The following is a 16,823-nucleotide window of genomic DNA, read 5'->3' on the forward strand; positions in this document are numbered from 1 at the left end:
ACGGGCTCTGGTCTGGCCCAGTAAAGGGGCCAAACCAGTATAGTCGCCTGATTTTTACAGGCCGCCCCGTTTTACGGGTCTGCTAGAGATGCTCCAATTATGTGGATTTGCCAAGTCATATATGCTCCCCTCCTACACATACATATTAAGGCTTTCATATATACACATTATATATTTTAAAAAGTTCATATATGTCTAGCTAGCCATCACTTTCTCCAATCAATACAAGGCAACCAATAGAGTTGGCAACTTGAACTCTCTATATACTTCTTCAAATTGAATTTTCCAAACGAATCTAGCCATTTCCACATGCTTTCAGACGCGCTTTTCGCATGGAAGTGTAAGATTCCATCAAGGCCATATACGGAATTCACTACGTGCCTTCGGTTCCCATTTCCTTGTTGAAATCCTAGCACTTCATGCAGAGGGTTGAATTGACTCTAATCATTTCGGCTATAACTTGGTGTATCAGCTCTCTGGTACTCTGACTGAATTAATTCTATGTACGCAGTCTGCTCAACATACTCATGTATCAACAAACATAGGTCGTACGTATACATTGCTATTAATGCTATATAATATAGTTTTCTTGAGTAAGTTTGTCAAACCTAGCGACACGGAGAGCGACGGATCATCAATGCCGCGATGTTGAACAAGCTAGAATTTCGCATAGGAAACGGACAACGTCTTTGTTTTTTTTGTCAAACAGATGACTGTTCATATGTATGCCTGTCACTGTGCGGGGAAGAGACCCAGACAAATCAGTTAATAGCGTGACCTCAACGGGTCGACCCACATATATGTGATAAATCTATCCCTAATAATAAAGCACGGATTGACTCCGTGGATTCACCGTCATAATGCGCTTTCTTTCTGTGAATTTACGCTTTTAGTTTGAATTTAAAACATATACGCGAGGTGGTACTATTTCGGAGAACCACATCGTGGCCCCTGTCTTGGCTGCACTGGCTTGTGCATTGATGGGCCACATTGGGCTGCAGCGTCGGCCTGCCCGAAACTGCCACAAACACAAATTGACAACTAGGTCGCGCACGGTGGAAACAGAAAACTAGGGTAACCCCATGGTGCTTCCTCTCCTCGTCTCTCTTTCTCTCCCGATCTCTCTTTCTCCTTCTAGCGCCGTCACTTCCGTCGTTGCCATGCGCCTCCGGAGATTGACTTCGTGGGTTCACCGTCACAATGCGCTTTCTTTCTGTGAATTTACGCTTTTAGTTTGAATTTAAAACATATACGCGAGGTGGTACTATTTCGGAGAACCACGCCGTGGCCCCTGTCTTGGTTGCACTGGCTTGCGCACTGATGGGCCACATTGGGCTGCAGCGTTGGCCTGCCCGAAACTGCCACAAACACAAATTGACAACTAGGTCGCGCACGGTGGAAACAGAAAACTAGGGTAACCCCACGGTGCTTCCTCTCCTCGTCTTTCTTTCTCTCCCGATCTCTCTTTCTCCTTCTAGCGCCGTCACTTCCGTCGTTGCCATGCGCCTCCGGGGCCGTTGCCATGTCAATCACGTGACCGAGCTCTCAGATCGTTGAAGTTCCGCGCCACCCAGCTTATCCCCATCCCGCGTCAATCGCCCTCGTTAATTTTGCCGCCTAGCTCCGCCATCCACAGGATGCCACCAATGCTCGGTGATGTAGGTTGGTCGGAAGGTCCTCCAGTTCGAGCGCCTTCGACTGCTCCTCCGCCAACGATTCGGTCAGGCTCACATGGTGCCCTGAGAGGGAAATAATGGGTCGTCTTCCGTTACAGAGAATTTCTAGAGGACTCAGATATTATACCGCAACTTCAATCTTCTGCAGTGGCCAAGGTTGGAACCAAGGAACACGGCACCAGGTTGTGCAGGTTGTGTTTCGTTGTTTGTTGCAGGGAGCAGCAAATATGAATGATCCACAATGGGCTGCAAAGAGACGGTCCTTCGACACGTACTTTCAGGTTCCTATTTCTTGCCCATGGACTTCCTCATCCGGACTATCTCATTTGTGACGTTTTCTTGCACAAGGACTGTCTCATCGCACACGTGGAATTCGTCATGTTTCATAGTCCTCCACCGGGTATGATTCCTTTCTTCAAACCTTCAATCTATATGTATGATGTGGGCCAGCGGCTGCTGGAGGCCATGATTGAGGCAGACGATGAGGACGACGAGGAGCTCGGGGAAGAGAGGATGGAAGGATGGACACGGGAGCCGCCACAGACGACGAGTCAATGGCATGTGCGGGACGCACGCCGGCGCAGTTGGCCACCGGCAACGGAGGCACGGCTAGCAGCTACACCGTGTGCCGATGGCCAGCAGCACCCGTGCGCTCGGTGTGACGGTGTCAGGTAGATTGATCTGGAGTCAGATAAGTTTGGGAAAGAGTGCTGCTTCCCAACAAATGCAACGCCTGGTTCTCCAGCAACGTGATCGGGTTGCAGGACAGTCATCTTCTCCAGTGTCGTCATGGCTGATGGCTGCCGCGGCGGCTGCCATCAGTAATGCCCAGCGCGTACGTAACTTTTCAGATCGGAGGCGGAGACTGCTGATAGGACACTATGCCTTGCTCTCCAATGGCCGGGTACATAGATATAAGGATGTCCGACCGATCGATCTAGAAGTGGTTCTGATCAACGATGATGCCACGATGACACGAGCTGATTTTCCAGCAAAACCTTAGAGCATGCATGCATGCATATACGTGAGATCATTCACAACACTTACTAGATCTGTATGCTTGTGTTTGTGGAATTCTAGAAGGAAAAAAGCTAGGTTGTAACAAGATCTATATCTACTATTAAAGGGAATAGGTATTCTTGGTTTGGTTCAGTCATTTTCGTTGATTTCGTTTTGTTTTAGCCCACGCTAATCACAAGCTAAGCCATCTGGGCTACAGGTACTTGTACGTTGATGGGCCTTCTATGGACTTGCGTAGAGACCGCGAAAAATATCTGGGCCAGGTACTTGTACGTTGATGGGCCTTCTATGGGCTTTCATAAAGACCGCGAAAATTTATTTTGTCAAAATAAATTAACATTGTGGGTTTTAAACAGAGGACCTCTTGTCTGGATCTATGGTGTAACAACCAACGATGAACGACCTATGCATCTTTCATGTTTTCTAATCCAACCTCGCTCTTTTACAATGATTTCCACCTCTTGTCTGGATATATGAGCGGCCCCAGGAATCAACCGACAAATGGTTAAAACAAAGGAGAGCGGTCCTCGTGTTTAGGGCGAGCTAATTAAGCGAATGAGCTAATTAAAAGATGGATCGTGGGCTTAAATAAAATATTTAAACGAATGTGGCTAATTAAAGAAAGGATTATGGGTAAAAACCCGTGGAATAATTAAAAGAAAGAGTATGGGCTTAATAAATAGAATATTCAAATAGATGGTGCTAATTAAAGGAAGAATTTGAGGTAAAAAGATATGATAATTAAAAGGAAGGATCTATAGGCTTCAATGTGGTGGGGCTACTAAATTAGAAAATGAAGGATTTGATTTCCGACTAAAATGGGTGAGCACGTCATGGTAATGAATGGAAGGATTGTACTTCAATGGAATTAGTAGGAGATTATGTCCGGCAAAGAAAATATGGACGCAGCTAAATTGCATCTTATTTTTTATGTTCATTTTGTAGAAGGATGTTGAGATGCAACATGTTCTTCATAACGGATCCGGTGTCATGGGACATTATGCTTGCACAAAACATCAAATTTTCCCGTTGCAACGCACGGGCATATGTGCTAGTCTCTCCCTAATCTCTTCCTATTTATTTTTTTATAATAATAAAGCACGGATTGACTCCGTAGGTTCATCATCACAATACGCTTTCTTCATATGAATTTACGCTTTCAGTTTGAATTAAAAACATATAAGCGAGGTGGTACTAAAGCGTTGATACCGTCACGCACTTTTTATAAAAAAAACTGACATCCTTTAAAACCAACCGGCAATACATGTGGCCTAGGCCTTCCGTGACGCGCTAAAAAGAATAAAAAAACCTGGGTAGCTGGACTTCAAACCGAAGACTCCTCGTCCCAACTCCCAAGAGCTAGATGTAAACCATCAGGAAGAACACGACATAATCTAGAGCATGCCTGTGTAGGAATCTTTACCTAATAATCTATATGGATACTGACCAGGTCTCTTTTACCTGGAGTCAAACTCTGAATCCCCTCTTGCCTTGCCTAGCCTCTCCATAAATACGCTGTGGAGAAGCACGAGACGAAGCCGTCGGATGAGGAGGCATAAGACGACGACGATCTCACGGAAGTCATCTGGGTACATGACCTCACCGAGGCCGACGGCAGCAACGGCCGAAGCCAAGCCAACTTGGCCCATGTTGTCGGGATACCTTTTCCTCCACTGTGCCCGTATCACAGGTACCATCACCGGCGTCCACGCGCGCGTGCTGTTGCTCTATTGCCGATCGTCTGTAGGAGATAATTTCAGATCTGGCGGCGGCGCGGTCTGAGTCCACCAAATGTCGCCAAAGCATAGCCGGTGGCGAACGGCGCTCGCATAGCTTCTTCCCCACTTTTTCCTTAATCACCACGCCTTGTCGCACCACGACAGGCGTCGACCATCCCCACCAGCCACGCAAGTCACGCTTGAGTATGTTGCTTCAGCCAGGCCCCAACATCTGAAACCGACTCCTGTTGTCTCATGAAACACGAACGCCTGACGATTCCTCCTCCGTGTGTACAGGCCAACAACACGCCGTCGAAGGGTAGCGCTATATGTGTTGATCTTGGGGAGGAGCGAGCTCTCCTCAAATTTCTCTGGATCACAACTTGGATTTCTCTGAAGAGGGCATTGTGCCGTCATTGGGCCGCACTCTGCAGCGCCAGGACCTTGACAACTCGGCGGCGCCTACTGGATCTACGCGAACAGGTTCCTCTCTCTCTCTCACTCCCCCACACTCTGCCTCGATTCCAATCTGACAGCCCTACCTCCTTGTCGTGCCATCCACTGCACCAAGACCGGCTGGGTATGGTGGTGAGTGCCAAGTGCAGCGTGTAGCCCACCACTGGTCACAAGGGCGTCGTCAGCCGCTTCCTCGGCCTCCTCCTCCCTGTTCTGCAACAAGGGTGCAGAGTAGCGGCATGACGTTCTCCTCCCGTCCTCCGTTCTACCATGCCCCGCCTCTGCGCTTGAAACACCGCCACATCAAATCTTTGTGTGCTCTGATGATTAATTAGATCGTAATTGCCATTGCCGGCTATGGCCGATGTAGTGGAAACAACCTCTGCTTATATGCATACTCCATGGTAAGCTCAAGTATTGTTTCTCTTACGTATTACTCTGTACTGTATATTGCTAATCTCCCTCTTCCCTTCCGTGAGTTCATCACTTCATCTCATAGAAAACGTTCTTTATTAGAACATCAGGTCACAATGGTTTATTATTTGATGGTGGCCATTTTCATGTGGGGAATAAAGTGACATCAAAGTTGCAGGTTTGTTCAGTACACTTGCCACTTTCGAAAAATATTAAAATAATTTGTATTTTGAACTCCCAATCAATAGAAGTCCCAGCAGGAAGTTCAAGTTAACATATGCACATGCTTAATCTGTCCATCTCATACAGAAGGCTTACATACCTGCATTCCCTGTAGCTTTACTGTTTAAGACAAGCAGATCAATTCACACTAAATGTTGAGTTGTCCATATGATCATTTAGTCCACTATCGAGATCACACATGCCATCATATTTTATTCTTAATGATATTTCGACAGTATGATTTCAAGAGGCCTCATCTGAAAGCAATAAGCTATTTTTTGGGGGGAACAATGAGCCATTTCTTAGTAAACAACAACCCCTTGCTACTACTTGCACAGTAAGTGGAAAAGCAACAACTAAATATTGGTGGAGTCAGACCCGACTAGGGCCTGCATTAAAGCACAACATATGCCATTAACTAAAGCAGTTATTTTCTTGTACGTGCTACGAACTTATCACATTTCGTTAACATTTAGCTGTAGTTTCCCCATCTCTAGATAAAGTTGGTGCATATAACTTTTTCCAAAACATAGGTGAGTGCATTTTATCTACTCTGTTTGAAGGTCCAACGGTTTAGTTGTATTTTGTCACATGTCGTGTTTCATTTGTGTCAACTATCTTGGAACCATCATAGGGTAATGGCCTGTGGGCACCGTCAAGCCCTCAACTATTTAGTACATCGGTTTTTCGTTCAAATGGTTTAGATAATTCTTTAAATTCCACCATTGGACGGCAAGGTGTTGTCAATAACTTATTTGTCCTTGCAGACTATTCCTTCTTAGTTTGGCTGAACTTTCACATGTTTATATTTGGTTTGGGTGGCGTACCTTTAAAGTGAGAGATAGAGGGCTGTAGAGGAGCAGTCACACACATGAATTTAACCTTCATGTGATATCAAGTTTTCAATCCTCCTCCTTATCAAGAAAAATTCATAAATTAAACATTCTCTTTGGAAGCTCTTGTGAATTGCCCCGCACAACCCTGCCTGGTCGTCGTCGTCGATCTCATCTCCACCTCCATCCCAAACGACGGCGATGATCGAGGGCGCCGCCCCAGCTCCTGGCTGACGGATTCGCCGGCTCCCCGCTCCTTGGGGCCAGCCCCTCCCACAGCGATGATGGAGGGCGCCGCCCAGTTCCCGGCCGATGGATACGCCGGCTCCCCTCTTCTCGGGGCCAGCCCCTCCCCCGTGCCGGGTCGAGCCTCGGCTTGGAGGCCCTTGGGGCTGCCGTCGGTGCGGGAGTCCCGCGCGGCCATGCGGGCTGGGGACCGAGCGGCGGGCCGGCCACCTGTGCCCTGTCCGCCCTGCTGCTGAGCCATCCTTGTACCGTTGCACGCATCTTCGCACCACGCGGCCAGCCTCTGGTGCGCTCCTCTGCTTTTACTAGCCGCGAACCACGAGCATCACCTGTTTGGTGTTGCGCCTACGAGCGTGTTGGAGAAATCTGTGTCCAGAGGGTGGCGAAGATTGATGCGGAGAGGAAGACGATGGCGACAGAGAGCGTGTGTACTCCAGCCTGTTGGATTTATCACAGATGCCCCACTAATTTGGCTTGATGTACAATGTCAGATTCAAGAAAAAATGTGTTTTCTATGTTCTACTATAGATCACCAGACTGCGTTGTATGGAGCGGAACAGAACCAACTGGTCTGCATCTCCTATAATGGCACCCTGCATCTCTATCAATAGCACTCTGCAGCAAGCTTGCTTTCTCTACATCTACCATCAACTACCATGCAGCAAGTTCAGTTTGATGTTAAGAGGAGGCGTTACAGGTATTTTTTAGGGCACCCCATGTTAGTCAATGGATTTTGTTTATGTTTCTGGTGGAGATGATTCGGGTGAAGTAATGTTTGTTTCTTATGAATAAACTAAGCGATGAATTTAAGATTACTTGCCTGGTATATCTAATTGTAATGTGTATCATGCTCAAGCAAAGGTATGATGACTGACTACTGATATTTCCTAATACATTTGTATTTTTTGTTTTACTAACTTTCAGATTTTTCAAAATCATGATTATTACATAGTGTGTATAATCTTTTCTTGCTAGCTCTGTACTACGATTTTGAGGAATCCGCCAATGCAAAAATAAGATAGTTGTATGTAGTACTCCATCCGTCCGGAAATACTTGTTATCAAAATGGATAAAAGGAGATGTATTAGACGTATTTTAATTCTAGATACATTCCTTTTTGTCCATTTTGATGACAAGTATTTCCGGACGGAGGGAGTAGTTATGTTATACAGGTTCTGTTTGATGTGTTTCGGAAGGGAGAGATCGATGATTTTGGAATATAAAGCTTCATATGATTTTTTTCCTCCCAAGGTAACCATGGGATCCATATTTTTTTAGGTTTGTCTCTAATTATGTATGCTCTTCCCATTGAAGTTTCAATACTTGGGTTTTAGAGCTGCACTTATAGACTTCAATTGGTTTGTACTGTATATAATTATAAATCATGTAATTATTTTATTTGCTTCCCGTTCGTTTCATGTATTTTCCCTTTTGTTTTTACTATGACAAGCTCACAAAGAGTGTGTATTGAAAGGGAAAGTAATTTGGTATGTGAGGCCGTTTGAATGCACCTGTTTCTTGCTGTTGTATGTTGTATTGTACCTGTTTCTTAGATGAAAATAAGATTGGCGATATATATATATATATTCTGCTGAACATGCATCCCTCTGGCAGCATTTTAGAAATATAAATATGTTCAGTTGTTATCTTATCAAGTTAACCCCTTGTAAGTATAAATTGTGGAGGATAGCTCATTGTTCAACGTCGAAAGATAGGTCCTATAGTTAGGCTCAACCTGAACAATAATATATCTAGCATTAGTAAAAAAAACTAAAAAAGTGATACAAATTTATTTCAATTCATATTTTCTACATTTCTTTCGGATGTTTGATGATATATCTGAACTTATTCATAAACCTACCTTTGATGTTAGGCTCAATTATTCCTAAATTTGGTGTTGACTATCCCACGATTTCAAGCTGACTATCCCACGAGACAATTTCTCGACCCAGCCAACAATGGTTCATAGAATTTGGGTGTATTCTCCCGTTGCAACGCACGGGCACCTTTACTATATGTCGAGTTATGGTTTCATGATAAACGGAGCACGCATCAAATTTTGATGAATTGCTTGAAGAAAATGCATCGGGTCTTTTCTTGCGTCCTTCAAGTCTTCAACCAGGTAAAATAAATCCTGGTATTGTTTTTCTTCTTGCATAACTTATCTAATCTCCCAACAGATTTTTTGGGTTAGTGTGGTTGTTAGTCTTACTTTTAGCCGTGGCTATGAAATTTTGTTGAGAAGTAGGCAAACATAAAAGTTGTTGTTTGTTGAATGAATTTGCGCTGTATCTCTTTTATTCCTAAAACAGTTAGTCAGAAAGATCTTTCACACTGGTGTGATACTATTATTTCTACCCAAGCTCTAATATTTTTAGTGCCAAGCAAATTTGATGCATCCGAACTATGACACATCTCTCTATACTGAAACTGTGGTTGTATTGTTTGTCATCTGAAAACCACACTCAAGTATACATTATGGGACATAATGCCCAGAAAATAATCACCAGGCATGGATATCACTCTTGACCTACAGAGTACAACATTGCATAATTTTTTGGTTTTCTGAAGGTACAACTCAGTATTATTTTTATCATATATAGATAGAACAAAGGCCACAAGAGCTGATTTTGTGCACCTTGCTGCATGGGCACCCACTTGATTAAGATATTCGAAGTGTGAGCTTTTAGAATTTCAAATAACAAGTCAGATTCTCATTATTAACCTGTGTTCACATTCTAATGTTTTTTGACTCTGACAGATTGTCTTTGTTTCATAAACTGTTGTTGTTATGTATGCAGGATACATTTCTAGAGCTAAAATTTCAGGGCATCAAGAAGTAATTAACTATGCTTCAAGTAAGGAAGTTATTTGGTATAACTATTTTGAGGACTAAATTACTAGCTTAATGTTTAGAAGTTACGAAAAGGTGCTATAGCACCCCGGAGTCCCGGCACCCCCTTGTCTTAGTCCGTTCAGCAATTTTAATATTCTTGACGTGGCCTAGCCAGCAGCTGGCCTTGTGTGGTGTCAGGTTGATTAACTAGGCAATTTGCCGAGACAAGAGGGCCCGTCCTAGTGTGTAGCAGGCAGAGTAGGCCTGCAGGAGAGATTCCGACCCGTGAGGGGAACAGTGGTCGGTAACTTTTTTTTCAATGGAGTAGCACAGCTTTTACTTTTGAGGGAGAGGAGGCTGCATGTGACTTCAGATGTTAAGAGAGACAAAAATAAAAGAGTTTACCGATGTGTGACTGTGAGAAATGAGAGTGATATTTTTTTTAGTATAGGTGACATAGAGAAGGTGTGAAAGAACTTGTTCAGCGTAATTGCTTATGTCTGACATAAGTTGGAGAGAGTGGGTGAGCAGGAAAAACTTTGTGAGAGCGACACTGTGCATGCATGCATGTGATGTGACTATGTGAAAGAAACTTTATATTAGGCTAAAATAATGTGAGAGTATGACAGGAAAGATAGAGATGTGCAGGGCAGGCAACAGGTTCACGTGCGAGCTCTGTAAAAGGTGTCACCTCGGACGTCTCTCTGCGCTTAATGAGGCATCTGAACTGCTAATAGATTTCTTGACTACAATGAAGCGCACAAATCTCAATGCACCATATTCTGAATGTATGGTAGGGATAAGGGGGTGTCTAGGCACCCGGGATCTAAAATCCCACTCTCTTAGAAGTTATTGAGCTGCAGATATGGCATGTGCGTATACGAAGACCTGATGCATCAAAGCTTGGTGTGGACACACCTCTTCTTACAGGACAGGTTTGTCTACAAATTATCCGAGCTTCAATTTCCACAATAAAACACATGTTTTTATTTATCATGGTTTCTTCTCTTACATAACTAAACATTTTGCAGATGTTGATTTTTCATTTCCTTCCAACGCCATTAAATCCCAGTCTTATCTAATTTGAAATGTCTCCAGCGTGTGTGATGTATCCCTCCCCTCAGCTTTTGGAGGAACATGGTGCTATTTGGTGCTTTTGTTTGTGGAAAAAATGTCATTAGTCAGGCACTTTCTAAGATGGTCACCTGACTGCTCTGTTGTCATGGATGTGGGAAAACCTTTGTCTATAGTATTTTCTTGGTACCATCTCTATACCGTCTATTCAGTTTGAAAATATACGTGGTACTCTAATTCTGAAGCTCTGCTTTATGTGGGATGTGGGGAAAGAGGAAATGAGATGTCTGATGTTCAATGGGCAAAGCCCAAAAAATAGTGCAAAATAAATTACAAATGAAATATAATATTCCAACAAAATGTTCATCACCATCAAAATGATTCCATTTAAAAAAATATTATTGAAATTAAAAAACACCTAAAAAAGAAATATTCATGTTTTTCTGAACAACAACAACAAAAAATTGATTGAAAGACTCTCATACACTACTACTTTTTCATTGGATGAAATGAAAGTGTGGAGCTGAAATAGGTCATGACAAACATTATTAGGGTATATGTCTGAATTTTATGGTCCAAAAAGAAATATTCGGTGTAACCTTATTTCTGACGTTTCCAAAAATTGGATCAAAATGTGTTTCATAATTGCACGTGGAGCAAGTTATATTTAATATTTCGCCCGGTGCAACGCACGGGCATTTATACTAGTATAGCTTATATGTGAAAGAATTTGCAATTTGGATGTCTCTCGTGGATGCGGACAGGCCAACATTTTCTCCAATTTGGGCTTGTTCCTCTTGATTCTTCCCTGCCTCTGTTCTCTAGGTATCTACCTTTCTGAGAGCAAGTTATGTGAGCATGGATGTTTGACTGGACTAGGTCACGAAAGTCAGCCTTATCTCTCTCTCTCTCTCTCTCTCTCTCTCTCTCTCTCTCTCCGATTTACACATTCCATCGGCCCTATATAGTACGGTTGTACTTTAAAAATAGTACTCCAGCTTAGAGTTCATCATAGTTTGGCCAAACCAAAACTCTCTCTCCACATATATATACTGGAACTCGATTCTGTTGATCCTTGCATCATCGGCTGTGTGTTTACCAGAAGCTTGTGATCAAGTTGAAGGGATATAGCTCTAGCAGCAGGGAGAGATCGATCGATAAAGCATGAGAGGGTTCGAGAGGAGAGGCGTCCGGCAGTACAACCGGTCGGACGAGCCGCGGATGCGGTGGACGGAGGAGCTTCACCGGCAGTTCATCGAGGCCGTGGACTGCCTCGGCGGCCAGGACGGTCAGTTCATGCTTCTTGCTGCTCAGATATATATCATGTAGATCTCTCTCATCTCGGCCACATACATGGCGTTCGGCTAATTGCACATTTTATAGCATGAAAAGTTGGTGATTCCATTGATTTTCACTGCCGGGCGATCGATCTATTCAAAATTTCGTGTGTGTTTTTAGTGTGGATCGATTAAGGGTAGTCTTCTCTCATTTAGTACTTGCTTTAGTCTTGTGGTTGGTTAATTAGGCCAGAATTGGTTCAAGTTCATCATGGAAGTATAAGGAAAGACAGAAAACCCCACGTGATATGCATGCATGATGAACAAGATGAGATTCCCCCTCCTTTATTTGCTGCCAATGAATTATTTTCTGCTCAAGTACGTCACTAATTAATTGTGCAAATGATGTTTAACACCTTCGTCGTCGTAATCTATACGATGTTACTTTAGCAATAAATGGCAGCTCTCCTGTCATTTCGTCCAAAGAAAAATCTTTGGGTTAACCTTTCCTCACCTATAGCACACCATAATATAATTCGAAAGCGTGTGTATCCTTAATCCGGCATCGATCATGTTAGCTCTCTCGATCCGAATTTTAACCAAGAGTAGCATTTATTTCTTAACGTACGTACGGCTGGTCTGGTGTTGACACTCTTCACATATCTGAATCGTCTGCAGAGGCAACGCCAAAGCGAATTCTTCAGCTGATGGGCGCCAAGGGAGTCAGCATATCTCACGTCAAGAGCCATCTCCAGATGTACAGATCAAGCTCTAGCAACACCAACAGCAACGGTGGTCCACCCAATGCGTCCGTGGATCGCCGCCGGGGTCACCGTGCCATCGACACGTCGTGGAATGGCCATGGGAACGACATGGCGGCGGCTTCGGGCAGAATCGACGCTTCTTCTTGCACCGTGCCTCCCCACGGCCACCGCTCGTCGCCGCCGTACCAAATGTGAGCACCAAAAATGGTTGCTAATTCAGTTCTTTAACTGTAGTTAGTGTTTGTATGTGTAACCGAGTTGTTAATCAAACGTACTGGTTGTGCAGTCCGTCGATCGAAGAGGTTCTCAAGAGCTGGGAGCAGAGTAGAGGGCGGCTGCCATGGAACTCCATCATGCCATCAGAGAAGGTATAAGTACTAGCAATGAAGTGTTTCTTTTTGTCTTGTTAGCTAGAGAAAAGCATGAGTAAACGTATACGTATAAAAACCTATGAACAAATCCAGAGGAAGCAAAGATTACGCAAATAAACTACTACATTTTTATAAAACCTAGGATTACTCATCGTCTAGCCAGGATCAAAACGTTCATACATGCATGTGCTATACGTTGCCTAGCTAGAACCTAGAAGCTTCATTTCGTTAGTAGTAGTTCGTTAGGTGGCAGGCACCAGACCTCTGCCTAACTACTACCATGGCATAACACACACGGTGCCGTGTATTGACCACCCAGTCTCCAGTTCTGTTGTAATATCAGCACTGGAAAAATATTAATCCGCCTGACATGGATAATGTTATTGCAGGTGACCAGCTGGGCACGTCACGCTGACAGCAGAACACGTCAGAAGAGTCAGCAGCCGACGGCAGGATGTGACCTGACGCTGTCGATCGGCCGGTGCAAGGAGGAGGCCATGGTCGTGAGCAGCGACGCCGACGTCTCGAGCACGACCACCGAAGAGTCTGCGGCCGTGCCGGCGAGGGATCGAGGAGCCGACGACCGCCACTCAGACACCGCTGGTCTGAACCTTGACCTGAACCTCGACCTCACTGTCTCAACTTCTTGGCTCTGATGTGATCGATGGCCCCCTGTGTAAATATATAGAGATGCATCTTTGTATGTAGAGTTACTCACATTTGTAGGTCCTCATATAGCTATCACTGTACCATAGATCACGTAGAGTAGTGTAGTTGTAGTAAAATTGTGAGGTTTCTTGCTAGCCATATGAGTTTCCTTTGACAGTACGGTTTCTACTGTTTTAGCGGCCTATGCATGCATGGTTTGAGCCTTTGTATGTACGTACATCACATAGTATATGTATATATGGTTCATTTTTCTATATGCACATTACATTACATACATAACATGTTTTAAAGTTAGGGGGCACTGTACGCTATATGCTAGGCTGTTTTCTTTCTTCCACCCGAAGAAAGAAGGTGATCTCACGAGCAGCCGCCGCTAGGAGAGTTCTTCCGCCGCTGTCCTCCGGCGGCTCCCCTCCGCCGACGACCTCGGTCGTCAATGGTGAGGGGGGTCGCCGGATTCACGTGTGTGGACCGTTTTTAAGCCTTTGTAGTCTAGGGTTTTAGGTTGTTCGTCGTCCTGGCTTCGGCGGCAGCGATGACAACGCTAAAAAAAGAATTTTTCAGATCCTTCCCCGATAAGGCGATCGGCCCTATGGTTGGGGATGGATTTAGAAACCGGTATGTTCAAGTAAGGATGGCGTGACGGCGGCGGCATCCTCGTGATGGACCTGTGTCCTCGGGCTCCGCCGTTGTGACGACATTTGCTCCAGCGTCGACGCAGAGTTTGGGTGCTAGTTCAGGAGCGGACGACGACATCTGGAAGATGGTGGATCGTGTGCTGGGTTTGTGGTTCATGAATGGCAGGTATGGTTTCCTCCTCCAACGCCTTAGTCATTGATACGTCTCCGTCGTATCTACTTTTTCAAACACTTTTGCCCTTATTTTGGACTTTAACTTGTATGATTTGAATGGAACTAACCCGGACTGACGCTGTTTTCAGCAGAATTGCCATGATGTTGTTTTATGTGCAGAAAACAAATATTCTCGGAATGACCTGAAACTCCAGAAACATCTTAGAAAAAACAATAAAAAATCCTCGCCAAAGATGAAGACCAGGGGGCCCGCACCCTTCTCACGAGGGTGGCCCCCCCCTAGGGCGCGCCCCCCTACCTCGTGGGCCCTCTGGAAACCCTCCGACGCCAACTCCAACTCTATATATTTGCTTTCGGAGAGAAAAAAATCAAAGAGAAGAAATCATCGCGTTTTACGATACGGAGCCGTCGCCAAGCCCTAAAACCTCTCGGGAGGGCTGATCTGGAGTCCGTTCGGGGCTCCGGAGAGGGGGATTCGTCGCCGTCGTCATCATCAACCATCCTTCATCACCAATTTCATGATGCTCACCGCCGTGCGTGAGTAATTCCATCGTAGGCTTGCTGGACGGTGATGGGTTGGATGAGATTTATCATGTAATCGAGTTAGTTTTGTTAGGGTTTGATCCCTAGTATCCACTATGTTCTGAGATTGATGTTGCTATGACTTTGCTAGCTTAATGCTTGTCACTAGAGCCCGAGTGCCATGATTTAAGATCTGAACCTATTATGTTTTCATGAATATATGTGAGTTCTTAATCCTATTTTGCAAGTCTATAGTCACCTACTATGTGTTATGATCCGGCAATTCCGAAGTGACAATAATCGGGACCACTCCCGGTGATGACCATAGTTTGAGGAGTTCATGTATTCACTATGTGCTAATGCTTTGTTCCGGTTCTCTATTAAAAGGAGGTCTTAATATCCCTTAGTTTCCAATAGGACCCCGCTGTCACGGGAGGGTAGGACAAAAGATGGCATGCAAGTTCTTTTCCATAAGCACGTATGACTATATACAGAATAAATGCCTACATTGCATTGATGAATTGGAGCTAGTTCTGTGTCACCCTATGTTATGACTGTTACATGATGAACCGCATCCGGCATAATTATCCATCACTGATCCGGTGCCTACGAGTTTTCCATATACTGGTTCTCGCTTATTTACTTTCCCGCTGTTACTGTTACAATCACTACAAAATACCAAAAACATTACTTTTGCTATTTTTACTTTTGTTGCTGCTACCACCACTATCATATTACTTTGCTACTAAACACCTTGCTGCAGATACTAAGTTTCTAGGTGTGGTTGAATTGACAACTCAGCTGCTAATACTTGAGAATATTCTTTGGCTCCCCTTGTGTCGAATCAATAAATTTGGGTTGAGTACTCCACCCTCGAAAGCTGTTGCGATCCCCTATACTTGTGGGTTATCAAGACTAATTTCTGGCGCCGTTGCCGGGGAGCATAGCTCTATTCTTTGAGTCACTTGGGATTTATATCTGCTGAACATTATGAAGAACTTGAGAGATCCAAAAACCAAGATCTATCCCTCAACTACGAGGGGAGGTAAGGAACTACCATCTAGCTCTGCACTTGATTCACCTTCTGTTATGAGTAAGCTAGCGACACCTACACCTACTTCTGCTATTCGTTCTGATATGTCGCATGTTATTGATGATGCCACTTCTGGTATGCATGATACTTATGATGAAACTGCTTCTATGCCTGATACTACTATGCCCCTTAGTGAATTTCTTGATGAACAAATTGCTAGGGCTAGAGAAAAAGAAATTATTGAATCTGAATACGATGATGATAGTAATGATGAAAATATTCCTATTATTCCCGAGGGCTATATTTTTTATATGGAATCTTCTACCGCTATTTTAGCTTGCAAAGATAGATATGAGCTTAAGAGGTTATTAATTAAATGGAACAAAGAATCACTTAGAGATAAAATGAGGCCCGACCCTTCTTTTGCTACTTCACCTATATGTGTTCCTGATAAGGATTATGAATTCTCTGTTGATCCTGATATAATTACTTTGGTTAGATCTGATCCGTTTTATGGCTATGAATCTGAAACTGTTGTGGCACATCTTACTAAGTTAAATGATATAGCTGCCCTGTTCACTAATGATGAGATATCGCGTTACTTTTATATACTCAAAATATTTCTATTCTCATTAAAGGGTGATGCTAAGATATGGTTTAATTCTCTTGATCCTGGTTGTGTGCGTAGTCCCCAGGATATGATTTATTACTTCTTTGCTAAATATTTCCCTACTCATAAGAAACAAGCTACTTTGAGGGAAATATACAACTTCGTGCAAATTAAAGAAGAGAGTCTCCCACATGCTTGGGGGAGGCTTCTCAAATTACTTAATGCTTTGCCTGATCATCCTCTTAAGAAACCTGAAATACTTGATATCTT

General features: G+C 43.9%; 1 protein-coding gene across 1 annotated transcript; it reads left to right on the forward strand.

Annotated features, from left to right (window-relative positions):
- The first annotated feature begins 11,443 nt into the window (after nt 1–11,443).
- Nucleotides 11,444–13,793, forward strand: LOC125523831 (myb family transcription factor MPH1-like). The gene is made up of 4 exons (XM_048688899.1): nt 11,444–11,783; nt 12,451–12,727; nt 12,823–12,904; nt 13,297–13,793. Exons 1-4 carry the CDS (start codon nt 11,660–11,662, stop codon nt 13,561–13,563), a joined length of 750 nt encoding a protein of 249 aa, XP_048544856.1. The 5' UTR covers nt 11,444–11,659; the 3' UTR covers nt 13,564–13,793.
- Nucleotides 13,794–16,823: the final 3,030 nt, after the last annotated feature.

Source organism: Triticum urartu, chromosome 7 (assembly GCF_003073215.2).
Source record: "Triticum urartu cultivar G1812 chromosome 7, Tu2.1, whole genome shotgun sequence".
In the NCBI taxonomy this organism is placed as follows: domain Eukaryota; kingdom Viridiplantae; phylum Streptophyta; class Magnoliopsida; order Poales; family Poaceae; genus Triticum; species Triticum urartu.